The 19265-nt window shown below is 32.0% G+C and overlaps 2 protein-coding genes across 2 annotated transcripts; one reads left to right on the plus strand and one right to left on the minus strand.

Moving 5' to 3' along the window:
- Positions 1 to 6625: 6625 nt before the first annotated feature.
- LOC110625061 (pentatricopeptide repeat-containing protein At2g37320) lies at positions 6626 to 10715 on the plus strand. The gene is made up of 3 exons (XM_021770566.2): positions 6626 to 7105; positions 7298 to 7491; positions 8603 to 10715. The coding sequence occupies exon 3, from the start codon at positions 8713 to 8715 to the stop codon at positions 10282 to 10284; it is 1572 nt and encodes a 523-aa protein (XP_021626258.1). The 5' UTR covers positions 6626 to 7105; positions 7298 to 7491; positions 8603 to 8712; the 3' UTR covers positions 10285 to 10715.
- A 5845-nt stretch (positions 10716 to 16560) lies between these two features.
- On the minus strand, positions 16561 to 18807 carry LOC110625021 (serine/threonine-protein kinase D6PKL2). Its single transcript, XM_021770509.2, has 2 exons — positions 18071 to 18807; positions 16561 to 17465 (listed from the first exon to the last, which is right to left on the minus strand). Exons 1-2 carry the CDS (start codon positions 18646 to 18648, stop codon positions 16670 to 16672), a joined length of 1374 nt encoding a protein of 457 aa, XP_021626201.1. The 5' UTR covers positions 18649 to 18807; the 3' UTR covers positions 16561 to 16669.
- Between the last annotated feature and the right edge of the window lie 458 nt (positions 18808 to 19265).

A 19265-nucleotide genomic window follows, 5' to 3' on the forward strand; every position in this document is an offset into this window, starting at 1 on the left:
TCATCTTGACCTTGCTCCCACTGGCTGAGCTAGGTCTAGGAGGTTGGGTAACTGGGGCTGCTGTTTCTGCTGAAGGAGGAGGAGGTGCAGCATCCCCTGGGGTAGGGTTTGCTGGATTTGGATAGTAGGGTGGTGGTGGATACATCGGGTACTGTGAGTATGGTGGGTAGTAGGGTGGGTATGGCATCTGTGTGGGATAAGGGCTAAAGCTGTGGTAGTCCGATGTGCCTCCCATCGAATACCCAGGGTTTTGTGAGAAGGGTGGGTAGTAAGGTGGCTGAACAAATCCCGAGGCCTGAGTGCCTCCTTGGGATTCTCCCATTCCTTCTTCTGACATACTGACTCCCAGACTGCCATCCCTCCTCTGCTCTACATCCATATCATCCCCCATATCCTCTGACACTCCTCCCTGAACTGTACCTCTGACTGATCTGCTTCTACCCAGATCCAAAGACCTTCTAGGGTCCCTTACTGTTCTGTCCCTGTTGGACCTGCTAGACATTGCCCTAGGCAATGTAGAAGGACGGGCGCTCATGCCCTCATCCTCAGGTGGCACTCCAGTCAATCGTGCAGATCGACGAGTTCCTCTCATTCTGTTTTCTGGAAAACAGCACACATCACATAAACATTAGCATCATATGGTTCATGTGGGCACACATGAACCCGCATCACATACATCACATATCATAGCATATCATTAATGCACATGCCTATTATCATGGCATTTCACATCATCATACAAGACAGGACTCCACATCCTATCCTAGTGGACATGATCTCTCCTATTGTGCTTGACCTTCTATAACCTCTATGAGCCCGACACTCTAGGTCCGACCATATGAACCTAGGGCTCTGATACCATTCTGTAACGACCCGAAAATCAGACTGCTACCGGCGCTAGGATCCGGGTCGACTTAAGGCTGCCGGGACCCGTAGCAAGCCTAACATGAAACCTGTGAACCTGTTTAATCCCATACATGATCAACAATCATACATAAAAAAATTAAAACTTTCCTTTACATCATACACCATACTCAACCTGTGCATGCACTAAACATAACATAACTTAAACATTAATCCCTCAGTGGGATCTCATCCTTGCCCAAGTGGGCGATACATCATAAGTTGAGTTGGTTAAATATAAACATCAATAGACATTAAGATCATGTATCAACAAGGGATTACAATACTCATAGGGTCAAGCACAACTATAATCTCAATATACCTCATTATACAATCTGTCATGTCCACATTCTAACTATTACATAAACATGTACTTCAAACTTTGGCTAACCTCCTGGTCTACCCTGTACCTGCACATCTGGGGTTAGGGGAGAGGGGTGAGCTACAAAGCCCAGTGAGCAGAATAATAAAATATTTAAAATATATGATAACATGAAATGCATCACATCACAGCTAATCACATCAAGGATGAATTTGTCACCAATAGTCCTCTACACATTCCAATAATGTCAGGGGCGTAGAATGGGCCTCACTGGTCTTTCTCTTATATACATAACATAACATAACATTCCATAGTGCCAGGGGCGTAGAATGGGCCTCACTGGTCTTTCTCTTACATAGTGCCAGGGGCATAGAATGGGCCTCACTGGTCTTCCGTACCGTATCATCATCATATCATAACATAGGAGGACTAAAGGATCATTCAACATTCATCCGCATCATCAACATAATATGCAATGCAACATATTCGTGAATTCTAATGCAAGCACCCTATTATATCTCATGGCATTCATGATGCGTGAATCATGCTAAAACTGATTTATTTATTTAAAAGCATAAGAGTTATTCCACTCACCTCTGGGTAGCTCTGACCAGACACTGGGGTAGCAGACTCACTGCTGGGGTCCTCGGTTCCTCGGGTCCGAACCTACACAGGTGGACTCAAATGAGGGACCAAACAACTAGAACATAACTCTAAAAACATCCCCCAAAACCCCCTAAAACATCTCAAAACATCCATGCAAAACATGCAAAGAAAGGCGGGACAGGGCACTTTCGGCGGCAGGTTCGGCGGCCGAAAGTCCCAGACAGATCCGAAAGTCAGGCACTTTCGGCGGCACCTTCGGCGGCCGAAAGTCCCAGACAGATCCGAAAGTCCTCTTTCGGGGGCAAGCTTCGGCAGCCGAATGCTGCCTCCTCAAGGGGGTTCGGTGGCCGAAAGTTCCTTCGGCTGCCGAACCTGGTTTCTCCCAAATGGGCAGAAACTTGGCTCAAACGAGCCTCTTGCCTCCCCAAGCCTCAAATCATGCATAAACTTGTTCTAAAACATGCATACATATCATACATTACACCTAGGGGTCTCAAACTAGCATATACCCCAACTACAACACTTCAAACACACATCAACAACATACATTGTCCATAAATCACATAAAACCTAACATAGCTCAACTAACTTAAACATGCATTTCTACCCCATAAAACTTCATAAAACTTGTTTAAAACATACATTGAGCTTAAGATCGGCTCTTACCTCTTGAAGATCGAGAAAGAGACGACCAAAACTCGGAGATCCAAGCAAATGAGCTCCTGAGTTTCCAAAGCTCCAAACTTGTTTAAAATGCTCAAAACTTGCAATGTGATGTTAAAACTCAAGAAAAATGGAGGAGATTTGAAGAAAGAACACAAGATTTGGGGAGAGGGAGGTCGGAAGCTAGCTGTGGTCGGAAATGGGAGAAAGCTCCCCCATTTCGGCTAAGTGCCCCTTTTATAGGTGGCTGGCCAGGCCACGTTCGGGGGCCGAAAGTGCTTCCGCATGCATGTCATGTTCGGCGGCCGAACTTGAGTTTCGGCGGCCGAACCTGGACTTCCCTCACTCATGCTTTCGGGGGCCTAACATGCCTCCAAAACGCATGCATGTTCGGCGGCCGAACTTGACTTTCGGCGGCCGAACTTGACTTTCGGCGGCCGAACCTGGGTTTTCCTCCAAAGACTTTTCATACAAAACTCATGTAAAAACATTCTTAAAATTATTAAAAACATGAAAACATATCATAAAAACATACTTTTACCCTTCTAGAGGTTTCCGACATCCGAGATTCCACCGGACGGTAGGAATTCCGATACCGGAGTCTAGCCGGGTATTACACCAATCCCATAAATTTGAGCAAAATCTTTGACAACTAAGTGGGACTTGAGGTGAGTAACAGACCTATCAAGATTTATTTTCAAGGTAAATACCTATTTACAACCAATAGTCCACTTCGACAAAGGAAACCAACTCCAAAGTACTATTAGTGTCTAAGGCTACCATTTTCTCCTCTTTTGCAGCACTCTAACAAGAATGAGATAATATCTCAACAACAATTCTAGAGACTAAAATGGAATTCAAAGTAATGGCAAAATAATGAGAGGAAAAGTATAATTGATCATAAGAAACAAAAGATAAAATTAGATATGTGTAAATATGTTAAACTTTGGTCGGACGGGCAATGGAAATATTTAAGTCGTACTGGTAATGAATGATAGAAGCAGGATCCACTGACGAAGAAGATGGTAGTGGATCAGAGTTAGGGTCTTTTAAGTTCCTGTAAGAGACAAGAACAATGTGAGGGCGACTTGGCACATGAATTAGAAGAGCATGAAGATTTTGAGGAGACAAATGACGAACAATATACACCAATAGATTATCTTTCTCTCCTAGGTATCATAAACAGATGATGAAAAAAAAGAAAAAAGTAGACTAAAAAAGATTATTATTTATATATAAAATAGTGATTAAGATTTTAAAAAAAAAACAAAACAAATGATACTCTTTTTGAAGCTAAGAGATAATTAAAAAAGACTAATTTTAGTGATTTGAGAATCAATTTAGTAAATTATGGATGATTATTACAAATAAAAAAAAAAAAGTATAACTAAAGACAGAGTTTAATAGGAAACAAAGATAAGGTCCAAGTTGAATTTATTTTCCTATTATCAATATCTAAACTCAAGATTCAAATTGATTTTACTTTATTTTTTTGCTATTAATCTCTAGTCTCAAGATTTCAGTTGATTTTTAATTTCTTGTTTCTAATATTTGATCCCAAAGGTCAAATTAATTTTTAATTTCATATTTTCAACCTCTAATCTTAAAAGTCAACTTTAAATTTGACATTTTCAACCTCTAATTTTAAAGATTAAGTTAATTTTAATTTTTTTGCAAATTAATTTCCTGTCTTTTAACCTATGGTCTCAAAGGTCAAGTTGATTTTAATTTTTGTATTTTACATTTTAAACCCTAAAGTCCATGTCTTTTAAATTTTTACAATTTACTTTTTGGACATCAAAGTCCTTGCAATTTACTCTTTGAACCCTAAAGTCCATGACTTTTAAATTTTTACAATTTACTTTTAAATTTCAAAGTGCTTACAATTTATTTTTTGGACTCTAAAGTCCATTTTTTAAAATTTTTATAATATACTTTTCCAATCATGAAATCCTTACAATTTACTTTTTAGATTCAAAATTCACATTGTTTAAATTCCTAATATTTACCTTTCAGGCCCTAAAGTTCTTCTAATTTGCTTTTGAACCCAAAGTCCATATCTATTAAATTTTACAATTTACTTTTCAGGTCCCTAAGTCCTTGCAATTTACTTTTCAAATCCCAAAGTCCTTGAAATTTGCCTTTTAGATCTCCAAGTCCTTATAATTTACTTTTGGACCTTGAAGTCCTTGTAATCTACTTTCGAACCCTAAAATCCTTGCAATTTTCGAAGCCCATGTATTTCAAATTTTCACAATTTACATTTTGAGCCTAGTGCATGTCTTTTAAATTTACATATAACTTTTTGGAACCAAAGACCTTGCAAATTTATATTTATGACTCCGAAGTACATGCCTTTTAATTTCTATAATTTACTTTTTGGACCTTGAAGTCCTTGAAGTTCATATTTCAGTTAATTAGCAATTTACTTTTCGAACCTTGAAATTCATATCTTTTAAATTTCTACAATTTATTTTTCTGACCCCAAAGTCCATGTATTTTAAAATTTTTGCAATTTGCTTTTCAAACCACAAAGTCTTTACAATTTACTTTTCGAACCCCAAAGTTCATAAATTTTAAATTTTTATAATTACTTTCAGACCCAGATCTCCTTGCAAGTTACTTTTTAGGCATTTACATCCATATATTTTATATTTCTGTAATTTGCTTTCCGAATCTCAAAGGCCATGTATTTTAAATTTCTACAATTTATTTTTTGGACCCAAAACCATGTCATTTACATTTTTGGACCCTAAAGTAGATTCCTGCATTCTACTTTTCATACTCCAAAGTTTATGTTATTTAATTTCTGTTTTTTCTAACTGCTATGTTTAGGGTTGAGCAGTATTCGGTTCAAATCGAAAAAATTGACCGAACCGAATCGATTTAAAATTTTAGTTCAGTTTTTAATATATTTCAGTTCGGTTCAGTTTTTAATTTCAGAAATTTCGGTTATTTCGGTTCGATTCAATTTTGATCAGAAAAAATAAAAAAAATCGAACCGAACCGATTAGTGATAATAATATATTTTTTCAATAATATAGAGAAATTAAATCATATTAAAATTAAAATATTTTAATTAAATTTTAAAATATTAAAAATAAAGTATAAAAAATAAAAAAATTATTAAAAATCGAAACCGATCTAACCGAACCAAATCGAACCGAATCAGACCGGTTCGGTTCGATTCGATTTTTGTTCAAAATCAATTCGATTCGATTTTTATAAACACTAAAATTTCTATTTTTAGTTTATTCGGTTCGGTTCGATTTTGAACCGAACCGACCGAATGCTCACCCCTAGTTATGTCCATTTATTTTTAATTTCTGCAACTTTAAAAGAAAAAGAAAAAAAAGAATATGTTTTCCTTGTTAATTTTTATCTTTTTATCCATCCAAAAATATAAATCAATTTATTTACATATTTATTCAGAGGAAATAAAAAAAAAAATCATTTTCTTACCTCCTCTAATAGATAACATGTAAAAAAGGACAGATATAGACACTATATTTTACCTAGACAATTTAATAAAAAATAAAAATTAAAAAATTATTAAAAAATAAGAAAGTTGAAAATTACTGAAATTTAGATTTTAATATTCACCCTTTAATTTTAAAACCTTGGTTATTTCTTTTACATTATTTTTTATTAAATTAGCATAATAAAAAAAAGAAACAAAATTGATTTTAATTTTTTTATGAAAATACAAAAATAGTAATAGTAATTTTAAATCCTAACTTTTTAATTTTTAATCATGGGATTCAAAATTAGAATAAAATAAATGTCCCATTAAATCCTCACCCTTCATTTTTTTTCTTTTAATTTTTAACCATTAAATTTAGGGTTTTGAAACCCTACAATTAATTTCATTTTAAATTTTAATTTTATTTTAGTACTTGTAATCCTAGCCTTTGAATCTTTGATTCTTTAATATTTTAATTTTTAGCCTTTAAATTAAAATTTGTAAAGTAAAAGTATACCTTGACAAATTTAGACCCTTGAACATCCTATAATTATCCTATCTTTTTTTACGATTGAAAGAGGGGTTTTTTTGAGAGGATTTTTATTTTTTAGGGATCAATATGAAACTTTTAAGAGAGAGATAACCTAAAAGCCATATTTCTCTTCCCGAGATGCACCCTTCCCTTCGTTTCCTCAATCACCACTGAAACCCATCTGTCCATTGCGAGTTTAGATAGACCTCTTCCCAACGGATACCCACTTCTCTCCATCTCCCACGACCACCCAAACCCAGCTTGCTCACACGCCACATTACCAGCCTCCCTTCGACAATTCCCCGTCGAATCTCCATCTCCAACGCCTCCTTTACGTACTAGCTCTTTGAACTAATACTCTTTTTTCCTAAATACCAGTGCCTATATCCATCCTTTCATAGACCTATGGCCCATTTCAATATTCCCGCACTCTCTTCGTCGATAACCCCATCTCCTCCATCATCTCCTTCAACCGCCAACTAGCGAATGCAGATGCATTTGGAATCAGCGAGTCAACCTCCTCCAGCCAGCGACACCAGCAACGGCTTCTCGCATCGTGCGCAGCTCCAGGAGACGTTGATGCCTCTCATTTGTCGAGATAGTGCCAAGCATTTGGGTATCGATCAATTTTTGTTATTAATTTATTCTATTTTCACACAAAATTAGGGTGGTACTCCTTACTAGACTTCAGTTGACAATTTTGCCTCGCAACACAAAAAAAAAGCCTTGCGAAACTACCTAGGAACCTATCTTTATTTCCTTGAAACCTACCTATTCTTTGCTCCAGTTGAGATTGACAATGGTGCAGGTTCCCCTTTCCTCTTCCCGACGGCAAAGAGATCCTTCACTGCTGTTCGAAGTTCAGCGCCTTGTGCCCATGTCGTTTCAGATACATTTACTGCTTCTTTGTCTACTCAGCTTTATAAACGATCGACACAAAATCACAGCTCCAAAACTTTAAATTCTTCGTACCTGTGTTAACAAAGATTATCATCTCAGCGGGTAATTTCCTAAACTTATCTCTATTTATTTATGTTTGTTTACTTCCCATTTTTCTTTCTTTCAAAAAGTTGCTTTCTGCTGAGATTTGATCTTCATTTTCTCCATTTGGTGCTTTAGGTGGATACTTGTTGTTAAGTTACTAGGCTTATTGCTTGTTTGGAAGTAAAATTTGAAACTGGAAACATGAAAAGAGAACATTCTGGATTTGTCAAAAATGTATGAGGATGAATATTGGATAACGACTGTTGCTTATACTTGTTAAGGCCAATTTTATGCATCTGACATTTAGATGTAAATTTTCATGCTTAAAGAATATACTTCACAAAGCATTTGATTTTTTGAAATATTAATGAGTAGAGATGCGTATCTTGATAACAATAAGTAAACACTTTACCTTGGAGTTAACGGAGCTGGATTGAGAGATTAGCGATTGTCTACTCTGGACAGAGGATGGTGAACTTATCCATAGCCCTAAATGATTATTCTTGTGTGTTGTTTATAAGTTTTCAGCTGCAGTTTTTGTTGTTTTTTTGGTACTAAACATATGTTATTGAAGTTGGCTAGCTTGGCAAGATTGGGCTTATGCTTGATCAACATGTATGAGCAAAATTTTAATATTACTGTTTTCCTATAGTAAAATATATTTTCTAGAAGTATTTAATGAGTAATTGTTGATTCAAATGTGGTTATTTTTTTTTTCAATTATTGAAATCTTTTCTTCCAGACTTTTAGATATTTGTATTAATTTTTAATTCGGTTTTTTTGGTAATTTAATTTGATTTTAGTTATATTTTTTAAAAACTTATACTTTTCCAGTTTGGTTTGGTTAGTTTAGTTAAAAAACTCGGTTCATAATGTCTTCAGTTTTCTTTTATTTCTTATTTTATTTTATTTTTTTTTTTCAGTTTGTTTCAAAACCAAATTGATTGAATGCTCACTCCCTAGTCATACTAATAAATCAAAATTGTTAGACTAGTTATACTGGTCAAATGGTGCAACTGTATCAGACTGATTCAATTCCCATGCTGATTGTGAAAATATCAGATATGAGAGTTTCAACAATCCATATCTTCCAAGGTTAGGCTGTACCATGACTATTGTTTTCTGGCAGGTGTTGTGTGTTGTATCCGTCTGCCTAATACCAATATGCCATAAGCTGTGTTTGGGAGCTGCATCTTGTATAAATAAAGCCAAGATTGATGGAGTGAATTTTGCTTTGGCATGAATAGCATTTCACATAGAGCCTATGTCAGGAAAAAACTTACTCTTGTTATACAGTTGATCCATACTCTTTCACCCTGCAAGACTTTCTCTGCTCGCAAAACAGCACTGACCAAGCCTTTACACAAGGCACTCAGAATTCTAGACATCATAGCCCCCCAAAAAGGTGCTACTACTACTGGTCGCCACAGCCATCTTCGCCTCATTCAAGACTTTTTAGAAACAAATTCACATCATATCAGTAAAGACTACTTGAACAGCAATTTTTCTGCCTCCAGCTCAGTAGAGAGAATCTCAAATGGGCTTGATGAAATACTTGAATCTTCTTTTGTAGACAATGAAGATCCTGATGTTGTGTGTTTGAGATCTGATGCTGCTGCTTTGTCTAGCGGATTGAGTTTATGTGCTTCCTCACATAATCTACGAGGTGGGGTACAGTATCACTGCTTAGCAGCAAGTACTGGGTTTATTTCCAATGCCTATGTAGGCAGCTCTTTGATCACTTTGTATGGCAAATGTGGGGAATTGGATAATGCATATAAAGTGTTTCATGAAATGCCCACTAGAACTGTGGTTTCGTGGACGGCTATCATTTATGGGTTTGCACAGGAATGGCAGGTTGACGTGTGTATGGAGCTTTTCTCTATGATGAGATATTCAACACTAGAACCCAATGATTTCACATTTACAAGTCTTTTGAGTGCTTGTACAGGCAGTGGAGCTCTTGAGCAAGGGAGAAGTGCTCACTGCCAAATAATTCACATGGGTTATGATTCCTATTTACACATTGCTAATGCTCTTATATCAATGTATTCTAAGTGTGGGAGCGTTCCAGATGCATTCTACATATTTGATAACATGTGTGGTAAGGATATTGTGTCCTGGAATTCGATGATTAGTGGGTATGCACAGCATGGGCTGGCAATGCAGGCAATTCAGCTTTTTGAAAAGATGAAGAAATTAGGCATAAAACCTGACTCCATTACCTTTCTTGGTGTTCTATCTTCATGTCGCCATGCAGGTTATGTTGAAGGAGGAAGGAATTACTTTAATTTGATGGTTAAATATGGTTTGAGGCCAGAACTAGACCACTATTCTTGTCTAGTTGATCTTCTTGGCCGTGCTGGTTTAGTAGAAGAAGCACGAGATGTTATTTCAAGGATGCCATTCTCTCCCAATGCCATTATATGGGGCTCTCTATTATCATCCTGCAGGCTTCATAGAAGTGTTTGGATTGGTATACAAGCTGCAGAGGGGAGGCTTTTACTGGAACCGGATTGCACTGCTACTCATGTGCAATTGGCCAATTTGTATGCAAGTGTTAATTGCTGGGATCAGGCAGCAAGAGTGAGAAAATTGATGAAAGATAGAGGCCTTAAAACAAATCCTGGCTATAGCTGGATTGAGGTAAAGAACAAGGTTTGCAGATTTAGAGCAGAAGACAGGTCCAACACAAGAATTAGTGAAATTCTTACTGTATTGGATTGTCTGGTAGACCACATGTTAACTTTAGGCTATGTGCCTGAAATACACGAGGAGGAAGTCCATGATATCCAGTATAAGTGCAATTAGAAGCAAGCATTATGCAAAAACGCTTCTTGCAGTTGCCCTGTCATTATTCCAATGGAAATCTGAAAGCAGATTATTCAGAGAAGCTTTGGGAACTTTAACTATTTCAGCTTCTGGCAAGCTGCAATTGTGATTTATTTCTTCATAACTGAGCCAGTTGTTTTGCTTCCTAATTGGAAAAGAAAGAAGGTTTGAAACTTGAAAGGTCTCAAAGGAATCTGAGAAAGGGTGCTGAAGATCAACTCCAGAATGTTGTCAATCACGGTGCTGAAGCATAGCTTTTTATTTTCTTGTTGGTTTTGCACTTCCAACTGGTATGTACATTCCAAGCCTTTTATTACTATTATTTTTTTAAATTCCTTTTCCTAATTGTGACAATTTATGGAACTTTTATTTTCATTTTATGAAGGGTTTGACTTGGTGTTTGTTTCTTAGAATTCTTGAGAAGTGAAGACTAAAATGTAAATGTTATATATAAAATTAACTAAAATGTATAGAAATGGAACTTATCTAATAATTATTTATCATATAATCTCAAATTAATTTTCTTTCTATCGAAATTTAAAAATTATTTTTATTTATACATGTACAATTATATCAAGCTAGTGATCTCGTTTCTCTTTTAAATATTGGATTGATTAATGATGTAATTTATTTTTGTTTGATATGTTTACTTTGTATTTTATTAATTTTTAATTTTTAATATATCTTTAATTTTAATTAGTATTTTTTTTGAATCTTATGTTACTATTCCATATATTCACGTTTTATATTATTTTTTCTTTTTAACTCTATAAAATTTATGAAATAATTTAGTATGATTCTTTGATATTGACTATTTTTTATTTTTTTAAATGATAAATTTATATTATAAATTAAATAATAATCAAAATATTAATTATGTGATGCTTATTTTATTATAGATTTTTTTATAATTTTTAATTGATAAAAATCTAATAATTTTTTTATGTTATTATATATATATGCTTACCGAATTGATTAAATTCTGTTATTTTTATAATACTATTTTTGGTTCTATTACTTTTTTAGTAATTTAAGACTTTTTAATTTTTGTTTTTTTGTTATTGATAATATATTATTTATACTTATTATTTTATAATTTATTGATAAATTATTCTTTTACTAAGTGTGTCATGTTATTTCCTTTTATAGTGAAAGTAATTAGTTAGATCATAGTTGCGAGCCAACTATTTTCGGTTTGGATTGAAATTTATTTTCTCAATTTTAATTCAATTTGGTTAGCATTTTGAAGTTGGTTTAAAATTCAGTTAATAAAAAATTTGATTTAGTTCGTTAACTGAATGGGAACCGTTATAGGCTCCCCCCCAAAAAATAATAAACATTTTCTGGCTCCACCTCTGCTACCAAGGATAATCAAATTAAATGGTTTAGGTAGTTGATTACAAGTGCATATTCTGTAGCAACCATGTGAATCAAAATTCAAAAGTTTAGTTTCTTGTCCAATTAGTAAAGTTGTTTGCAAAATCTTGTGGTTGAAAAGCAATACGATTATGGTAGACAGAATTTCAATGGGCCTAATCAACCTGGGTGATTCTTGAGATCATCTTATTTAAAGTGAACCTGAGCTTGCTATTGAAATTTGTAGAATTTGGGGAATTGATGTATAGTCTCAGCTGCTGATATTTGAGCGATCTACTGAGTTTGTGTTGTTGTTTCTCCCTGCTTACTGTAATTTTTAATTAGGTTTAGAGTATGCCATTTACTTCTCTTCTCTTTTCCATTTATTGGACTGTTTTCGGCTCTGGAGCACTGTTGCTTTAATCTTAGAATTCTCTATTTAATTCTCATCCTAATTGGTAGAGTTAGGAATAAAGTTAACTTGTAAATGAAAAGAACAATGGAGTGGATATGAAATTTATTGAGAACTTGTATTATTGATAATGGAAAAGTCATCTGAAATCCAATCCATCTCACCTAAAGAACCTATCAACAAAGACAAATATGGTGATCATTCACCTACAATCTCTGAACTGAAACCTTCTGATGCTCCTGACGCACCTCTTCCTTGAAGAAGATTCTCAAAACTAATTGCTCGAAAATCAGTTCAACCGATTTTTCCAAAACCTAAAACCAGCAGTTCTTCATCTGAATCTGATAGGGAGCCAGTTCAAATTTTTAAAGAGCAATCTGAAAGTGAGAAGTCATCTAATTCATCTGACAGCTCCTCTTCCAGTTTTTGAAGGAGAATCCCCAAAAGCTCCACTTAGAAGAAGTGAATGCCATGGTTTAAGAACGAAGATTGCCAAACTGGATGAGCCAGAAAGCAAAGAAAAACTAATGAACTTCTAAAAACTCTTCTCTGTTTTCATTGCTAATTTTGAAACAATTTCTTTTTATGTTTTTGAATGATATTTTTGAACCACTTTTTGGGACTCCTATTTCCTTTTTTGCTGATAACAAAAAGGGGGAGAAAGCATGGTCATATCTGTTAATGCTTATCATGTTTTATTAATAGTTGTTTTGATATATCTTAATATGCTTGCTATATCTTAGTATGCTTGCATGATAACTATTCTGTTGATCTGATAAATGTATATATCTTGTGCATATGTTGAGGGGAACTCTGATAATTGCCTTGTTAATTGTGATTCATCATAGTACATACTTGTTTTATACTTTTCTATCATTTTCTGCTGAAAATCGTTAAGTTTTGTTATCATAAAAAAGGGGAAATTATTGACCCCATAAGTCTTAGAAGAACTTAATTTTGATGATACTAAAACTTAATGAATTATGTTTATCTAACCATCTTTAATATTGAAAGTGAAATATCTAGAAAATATTGAAGACACAAAGAAAGACTACACACCAAAAAGAGTGAAGACTCTTATGGTAACCTAAGATGAATAAAAAAAAGGAAAAGTATAGAAAGGTATCTCTAGGATCTATTATAAATGAGTGAGTGAATTGATATACCAATGTTTGAATCTATTCATCTCATTCTGTTTCTTGAAAAGCAAAGAAAATATTTTAAGTTATTTTTTTAAACTGTTCTGAAATGCAAAAATTAGACATATAATTTTAGAAACAGTTTAAATTTAGATATTTAATTTCTGTATGTGTTTCTTTTTAGTTAACTACTTTCAGACTGCGAAAGTAATTGATTTCAGTCTGCATGATTTTTAAACGGTTTAACGGCTAATTTTTCAAACTTATTACCGTTAAACTATCTCTACAGTTAAGAAAGAAAAGATTTTCAGACATCTATTTAAGAGAATAAAACTCTTCATAAAAAAGAGGATGAAAACACATAATTCTTGAGAGCATTTTGATATTTTTGTAATAAAAACTTTTCATTTTCACATTTGATCTTCATTGGCAAAATTATTCTCTCTCATTTTAATAGCATTTTTGCTGTATCTGTTAAAAGAAGTTGAGAGTGTCTTTCTTCTAAATCAAAACCTATATAAGTTTGTTCAAGTGTGTGGTCACTTGATAGAGGTCCTAAGCACCTATTAAAGGTTAAGTGTAAATCAAACGTGTAAAGATCTACAAGTACTTGAAAAACTTGCTTGCTGAATGAAAAGTTGTTCTCTTGCCTCTTAAAAAGAAGTTTAGTGGAGTGAAAACTCAAGAAAGAATATTGAGAGAGTGGATGTAGGCTAAGTTTGTGGAATCACTATAAAATCTCTATATTTGATCTTCTCTCTTATCTCTTTACTTTTAAGCATTTCTTATTAATATGAGATATTTCTTTTAAGTTGTATTTGTTGTTTACTGATATACTTGTTGTTAAGTATATTTTAAAATTTTCTAAGAAAACACTTGAAAAGTTTATTTGAATCTATCACCTTTTTACACTCAGAATTAGTAGCCATAATTTTTTGTTAAAAGTTTTGAGTAAAGATTGAAAAATTGACAAATGACCCAGTCATTCTTCCTCTCTTGATCACTTAGATTAGACACTATAGATAATTCATAAGTAGAGCCAAAGAGTGAGCTATATACGTTATTAATAATATTGATTAAATAGACCATAATTATTCTAATAATTCTATAATAAATGATTCCATTTTTTAATAAGTCTTATAAAGACTAAAAGTTTTGTGCACCAGATTCAGATAAATTTTTTGAAATTAATTACAACGGAAAATCCATTAGTCACCAATGATGTATTTAGTTCTTCTATTGTAACTCTGATTGGAGCATTAGTCACCAATGTTGCTGAAGGAGGTTGTGCAATTGCTGGTTCAAGATAGAGGACATAGGAGAAGAGTAAAGAAAAACGAAATGAGTGAAAAAAAAATGTTAATGAAAACTATATGGCAACCTTTTAAAATAATAAAAATTTTATATTATTTTTTAACTAATCAAAATAGAGGGCAATTATTAAACTTAAATAAATAAGTATAGTTTAGAAATTCTCATTATTTCTCTTATTCTCATTTTTATATATAGTATGCACTATAAATTAAAATAATAATATTATTAAAGAAATGATTTTAAAAAGGAAATGAATTAATTTATAAAATAAATAAAATAAAATAAAATAAAATAAAATACATATAATTTATATTATATATAAAAAATAAAGGCTATTAAGAAAAATTAATTCTATACTAACTTTATTCAACAACTCACTTATAGTTAAGAAATTTTTATAATTAGTAATTTTTATTTATAAATCTTAAGAAAACTTAAAAATATATATATATAAAATTATAAAGAGTTATCTAATTATAATTTTGGTGTTCTCTAAATTTTATCATTTCGGAAATAAATTCAGTAATAAATGAAAATTGTGCTACATTATCTCTCATGACTTTATTTGTGAATTGCTTTTTTTTTTCATATTATTTTCCTCTAGCCATCAATAATTTCAATCGGCCCTTTTTTACATGTATTTAAAATAATGTATATTTTATAATTTTATAATAAGATATAAAAATTATAATTTTATATATAAAAAAATCAATATAAAATTAATTCAATCAATTTTATTTTATTATTTATATATAATAAATCAATTTATAATAATAAAAATTAAATAAAATATAAATAAAAAATAAAATTTTATAACATCATATATTCGGATGATTTAAAGAAGGAAACATTCTTGTTAATTTTATAGCAATACACAACTCCTTTTTTCTTGACCCGTAAATATATATAAACTCATTTTTTCTATAGCGATTCATAACCGTTTATGATATTTTATCACATGAAATGAATTTCTTGTTATAATTCATCACTCACTTTAAAATATTCAAATCACAAAATAATAATAGCATGAAGAATAGTTGTTATATGAATATTTATATACAATAATATATAAAAATAAATATTAATATATATCACTGTAAAGTTGATATGATTTTAAAACACGTTATTCTAATATAAAAGTAGGATTAATTTAATTTATTGATTATAAAGATTACTATTAATAAACTTATCATATTTTATAATTAAATTTAAATAAAATTTAAATTAAATTAAAATATTAAATAATAATAAATTTATTTTTTAATCAATTATAATAAAAATAATTGTAAAATTTATCAAATAAAATTTTAATCATAAAAATTTCCTTTTACCATTAATAATATAATTATAATTTATGTGTTATTAATTTTTTTAAGTATAATAGATTTTAAATTCAAATGAAGAATAATCTATTTAATTTAAAATTTTTGAACATTAATAAATTTATATATCTTATTATTTTCTTAACTAATTCTTAAAACTAATTTAACAAATCAAAAATATTTATTCATTATAAAAATTAAAAAAATTAAAGATATTTAAATGAAATAATTTTTAAATTATTAATTCACTAAAAATTAGTGATTTTATGTACTTCTTATTTTAATTTTTTATTTTATTAATTTTTTAATATTCATTAATGAAATTTAATTTCTTATTTAATTTATGCTTTTAAAATATGAATTTATTATTTTAATAATCTTCTTAATATTTATCTAATATTTAAACATGTTATTATAATAATTTTTTTTTAAAAATTAATTTAATAGTATTTAAATTAATTTAATCTTTACTTTAAATTTTTTTAATTAATTCAAAATAATAAAATTATAATCTAATATATATCCTTATTTAAAAAATTTAATCTTATTATATTTTTATATATCTTATAGTATTTCCTTAACTAATTAAAATTAATTTAAAAATACAATTATAATCTATTTTAAAAATTAAATTTTAAATAATAAACAAAAAAACTGAACATCAATTTTTCCATTATCTATAAAAATTTGCATTCATATATATAATTGTTTGTGTGCGATCTAAACATTTTCATTAAATTTTTCTTCTTTAATTTACTTTTTTTTTTCACAAGAAAATGGAAAAATTAAAAAAAAAATACAAAGAATTTTTTGTTATTTTACTAGTAATATTCTACCGAATTATTACTAGCATTTTCTGTGATAATGCTTCGACGAGTCACTGCTCGAGGAACATAAGGTGGTGTTCTGCATCTTAATAATGCCCAATTAATTCCATTAAAAAATTGATGATGCTTAATTGCAGTTGCTCCCCTCGTAGAGCCCATTCGTCTCATAGGGTCCTTCACCAGAAGTTGTGTGATCAGATCCTTTGCCGACGCCGGCACGGCAGGCTCCTTAGGAAATTCTAGGGCTCGAGCTACTATATTAGCTAGGGTTAACTCATGATCAATCCCTTTAAATGGAGTCACACCATATAACATTTCAAATATGAATATGCCTAGAGTCCACCAGTCCACCGCATTGCCATGCCCCTCACCGGAGATGATCTCCGGTGCCAAGTACTCGTGAGTTCCGACGAATGACATTGATCGGACGTCTATTGGCTCGGCCACAATCTCCAGGGTCCCGTGCTGACGAGTTTTTCTTTTGCGCCTACGTTTTGGGTGGAAGCATGATACAGCCGGTACTATGCAATTGGGTATAATGCATGATGACGTGTCGGATTGAGGGGGATCATGAGAGTAGTCATTTGTTGAATCAGTGGTTCTTTGGTTTTGATCGGAAACGATCTGAGCTGTTGAAGTTGAAGTATCATCTTTTAAGGAGAGATCAAAATCTGTAAGCATAATGTGACCGTCTGATCTAATGAGAACATTTTCTGGTTTAAGGTCGCGATATATAATTCCCATCATGTGAAGATATTCCAATGCAGCCACAACTTCTGATGCATAAAACCTGAACTCAATTTAAAAAAATATATATTTATAATAAGAAAATAAAATGAAAAGACTGTAAAGCTTCTTAATTTCTACTATAATTCAATATTTATTTTTATAATTAAAGATTAAAAATTATTCAGATTTATTCACTTAAATATATTTATCATATATTATTTTTAAAATAATTTAATAAATAAATTTATATTTAATATATAAAATTTTTAAATTTGGATAAAATTTATAGAACAATGTTATGAAATTATATCTAGTAATTGTGACACATCATACATTATGATTAGTTTGAACATGCCTTAAATTGTCAGTTTTTTTTTTTTAAATAAATTATAGAAAATGCCATTTTATAATTATGATCTAGTGCAGCAGAGTCACACCAACAGTTCCATGGACCACCCACAACAATAATCAACGTCTTTTGTAGGTATGGTCCCTACATGCAATGAACAGTCCTAAACAAATAGTAAACCCAACCCCACTCATGATTACGCATCGTTTCTCATCCACCCTTAATTCTTAATTTTTGATTAACCACATGATATATGTGTGTAAAAAAATTAATATTTTATAAATATCAAAGCCAAAATAAATTTATACGTATAATACCGGACGGCGGCTTCATCGAAACGTTTGTCGGGTTGGCGTTGCCGGAGAACATGGAGGTCACCGCCGGGGCAAAATTCCGTTAGCAAACATGACCATCTAGGAGAGTCTAACGTGGCATACAAGGTAGGTAAAAAAGGATGATCCAACATTTCCAATATTTGTCTCTCTATTCTTGCCCTACTATCTTTATTCCTGCTCGCCATTTCCTTCTTGTCCATGACCTTAGCAGCGAAAAGGCACCCATTGCCTTCCTTAAGCTCCACAAGGTACACGCTCCCTATGTCACCGCTTCCTAGCCGGTGAACGAACCGGAGATCAGCTAGAGTTAGGGTGGAGTTATCGCAGTTGGAACGTAGGATTGCACGCCAACATGGATCGCATGGAGGTGGGTGGTGGGGCTTAGAGGAAGTTGACGAGGAGGGGTTGGAGGCAGTCAAAGTGGTTTCAGACCCAGAACTTGTACTATGCTTAGTTTCATTAGCAGTGGTAGTGGTGGTGATTGTGGTGGCGGTTGTGGTGGTGGAGGTGATACTAAGGTTGTCAAGGTCATCGGTTAGATCTTCGAGCGAGGGTTCCATGGTGGCGGTGAGAATGGCGGAAAAAGGGTCAATGGTTCAGGGGATGAGAGTGCGGAGAGAGAATCAGAGACGTTTTTGAAGGCATGGAGGAGAAAAGAGGGGTAAGGGCCGGCAAAATGGAGTTGGGGCATGTGGCTTCTTTAGGGTGAGGTGGGACACATGGAGGTCCCATTAGCTGGATCCAATTTTGATTAAGGTAATTACTTCTTATACTTATGTAACTAACTAGTAATAGAAGTATATTATACAAGAAACTTCAATATTTTATTTTCTTTTCTTTTAATTTTGAATTATTTTTATTTTATTTAAATATATTATTTTTATCAACGATTAAATTTAATCATTTTTTATTAAAGTAAAATTTTTTTATAAAAATGACAACGGATCGGATATTTTTAAATATTCAATTCGACCAAATTTTAATAAGATGGATTTGAGTAGTTATAATTGAGTTTGAGACTGATTTAAATTTAAAATAAAATAATAATAATAAAGTTTGAAATGAATTTGATTAGTTTAGATTAATTTATAATTTGGTTCGGAACAAATTTAAATATTATTAATATAAATTTAATTCGAATTTGAATTATTTAATTTTTATGGATATCCCTAATAAT

This window comes from Manihot esculenta, chromosome 10 (assembly GCF_001659605.2).
Source record: "Manihot esculenta cultivar AM560-2 chromosome 10, M.esculenta_v8, whole genome shotgun sequence".
In the NCBI taxonomy this organism is placed as follows: domain Eukaryota; kingdom Viridiplantae; phylum Streptophyta; class Magnoliopsida; order Malpighiales; family Euphorbiaceae; genus Manihot; species Manihot esculenta.

Excerpts from the sequence above, each read along its gene's own strand:
- LOC110625061 (XM_021770566.2), top strand. The coding sequence starts at position 8,713 with ATGAATAGCATTTCACATAGAGCCTATGTCAGGAAAAAACTTACTCTT.
- LOC110625021 (XM_021770509.2), bottom strand. The coding sequence starts at position 18,648 with ATGGAACCCTCGCTCGAAGATCTAACCGATGACCTTGACAACCTTAGT. Across the intron at positions 17,466-18,070 it reads TTCGATGAAGCCGCCGTCCG|GTTTTATGCATCAGAAGTTG; the intron begins GTATTATACGTA and ends AATTGAGTTCAG.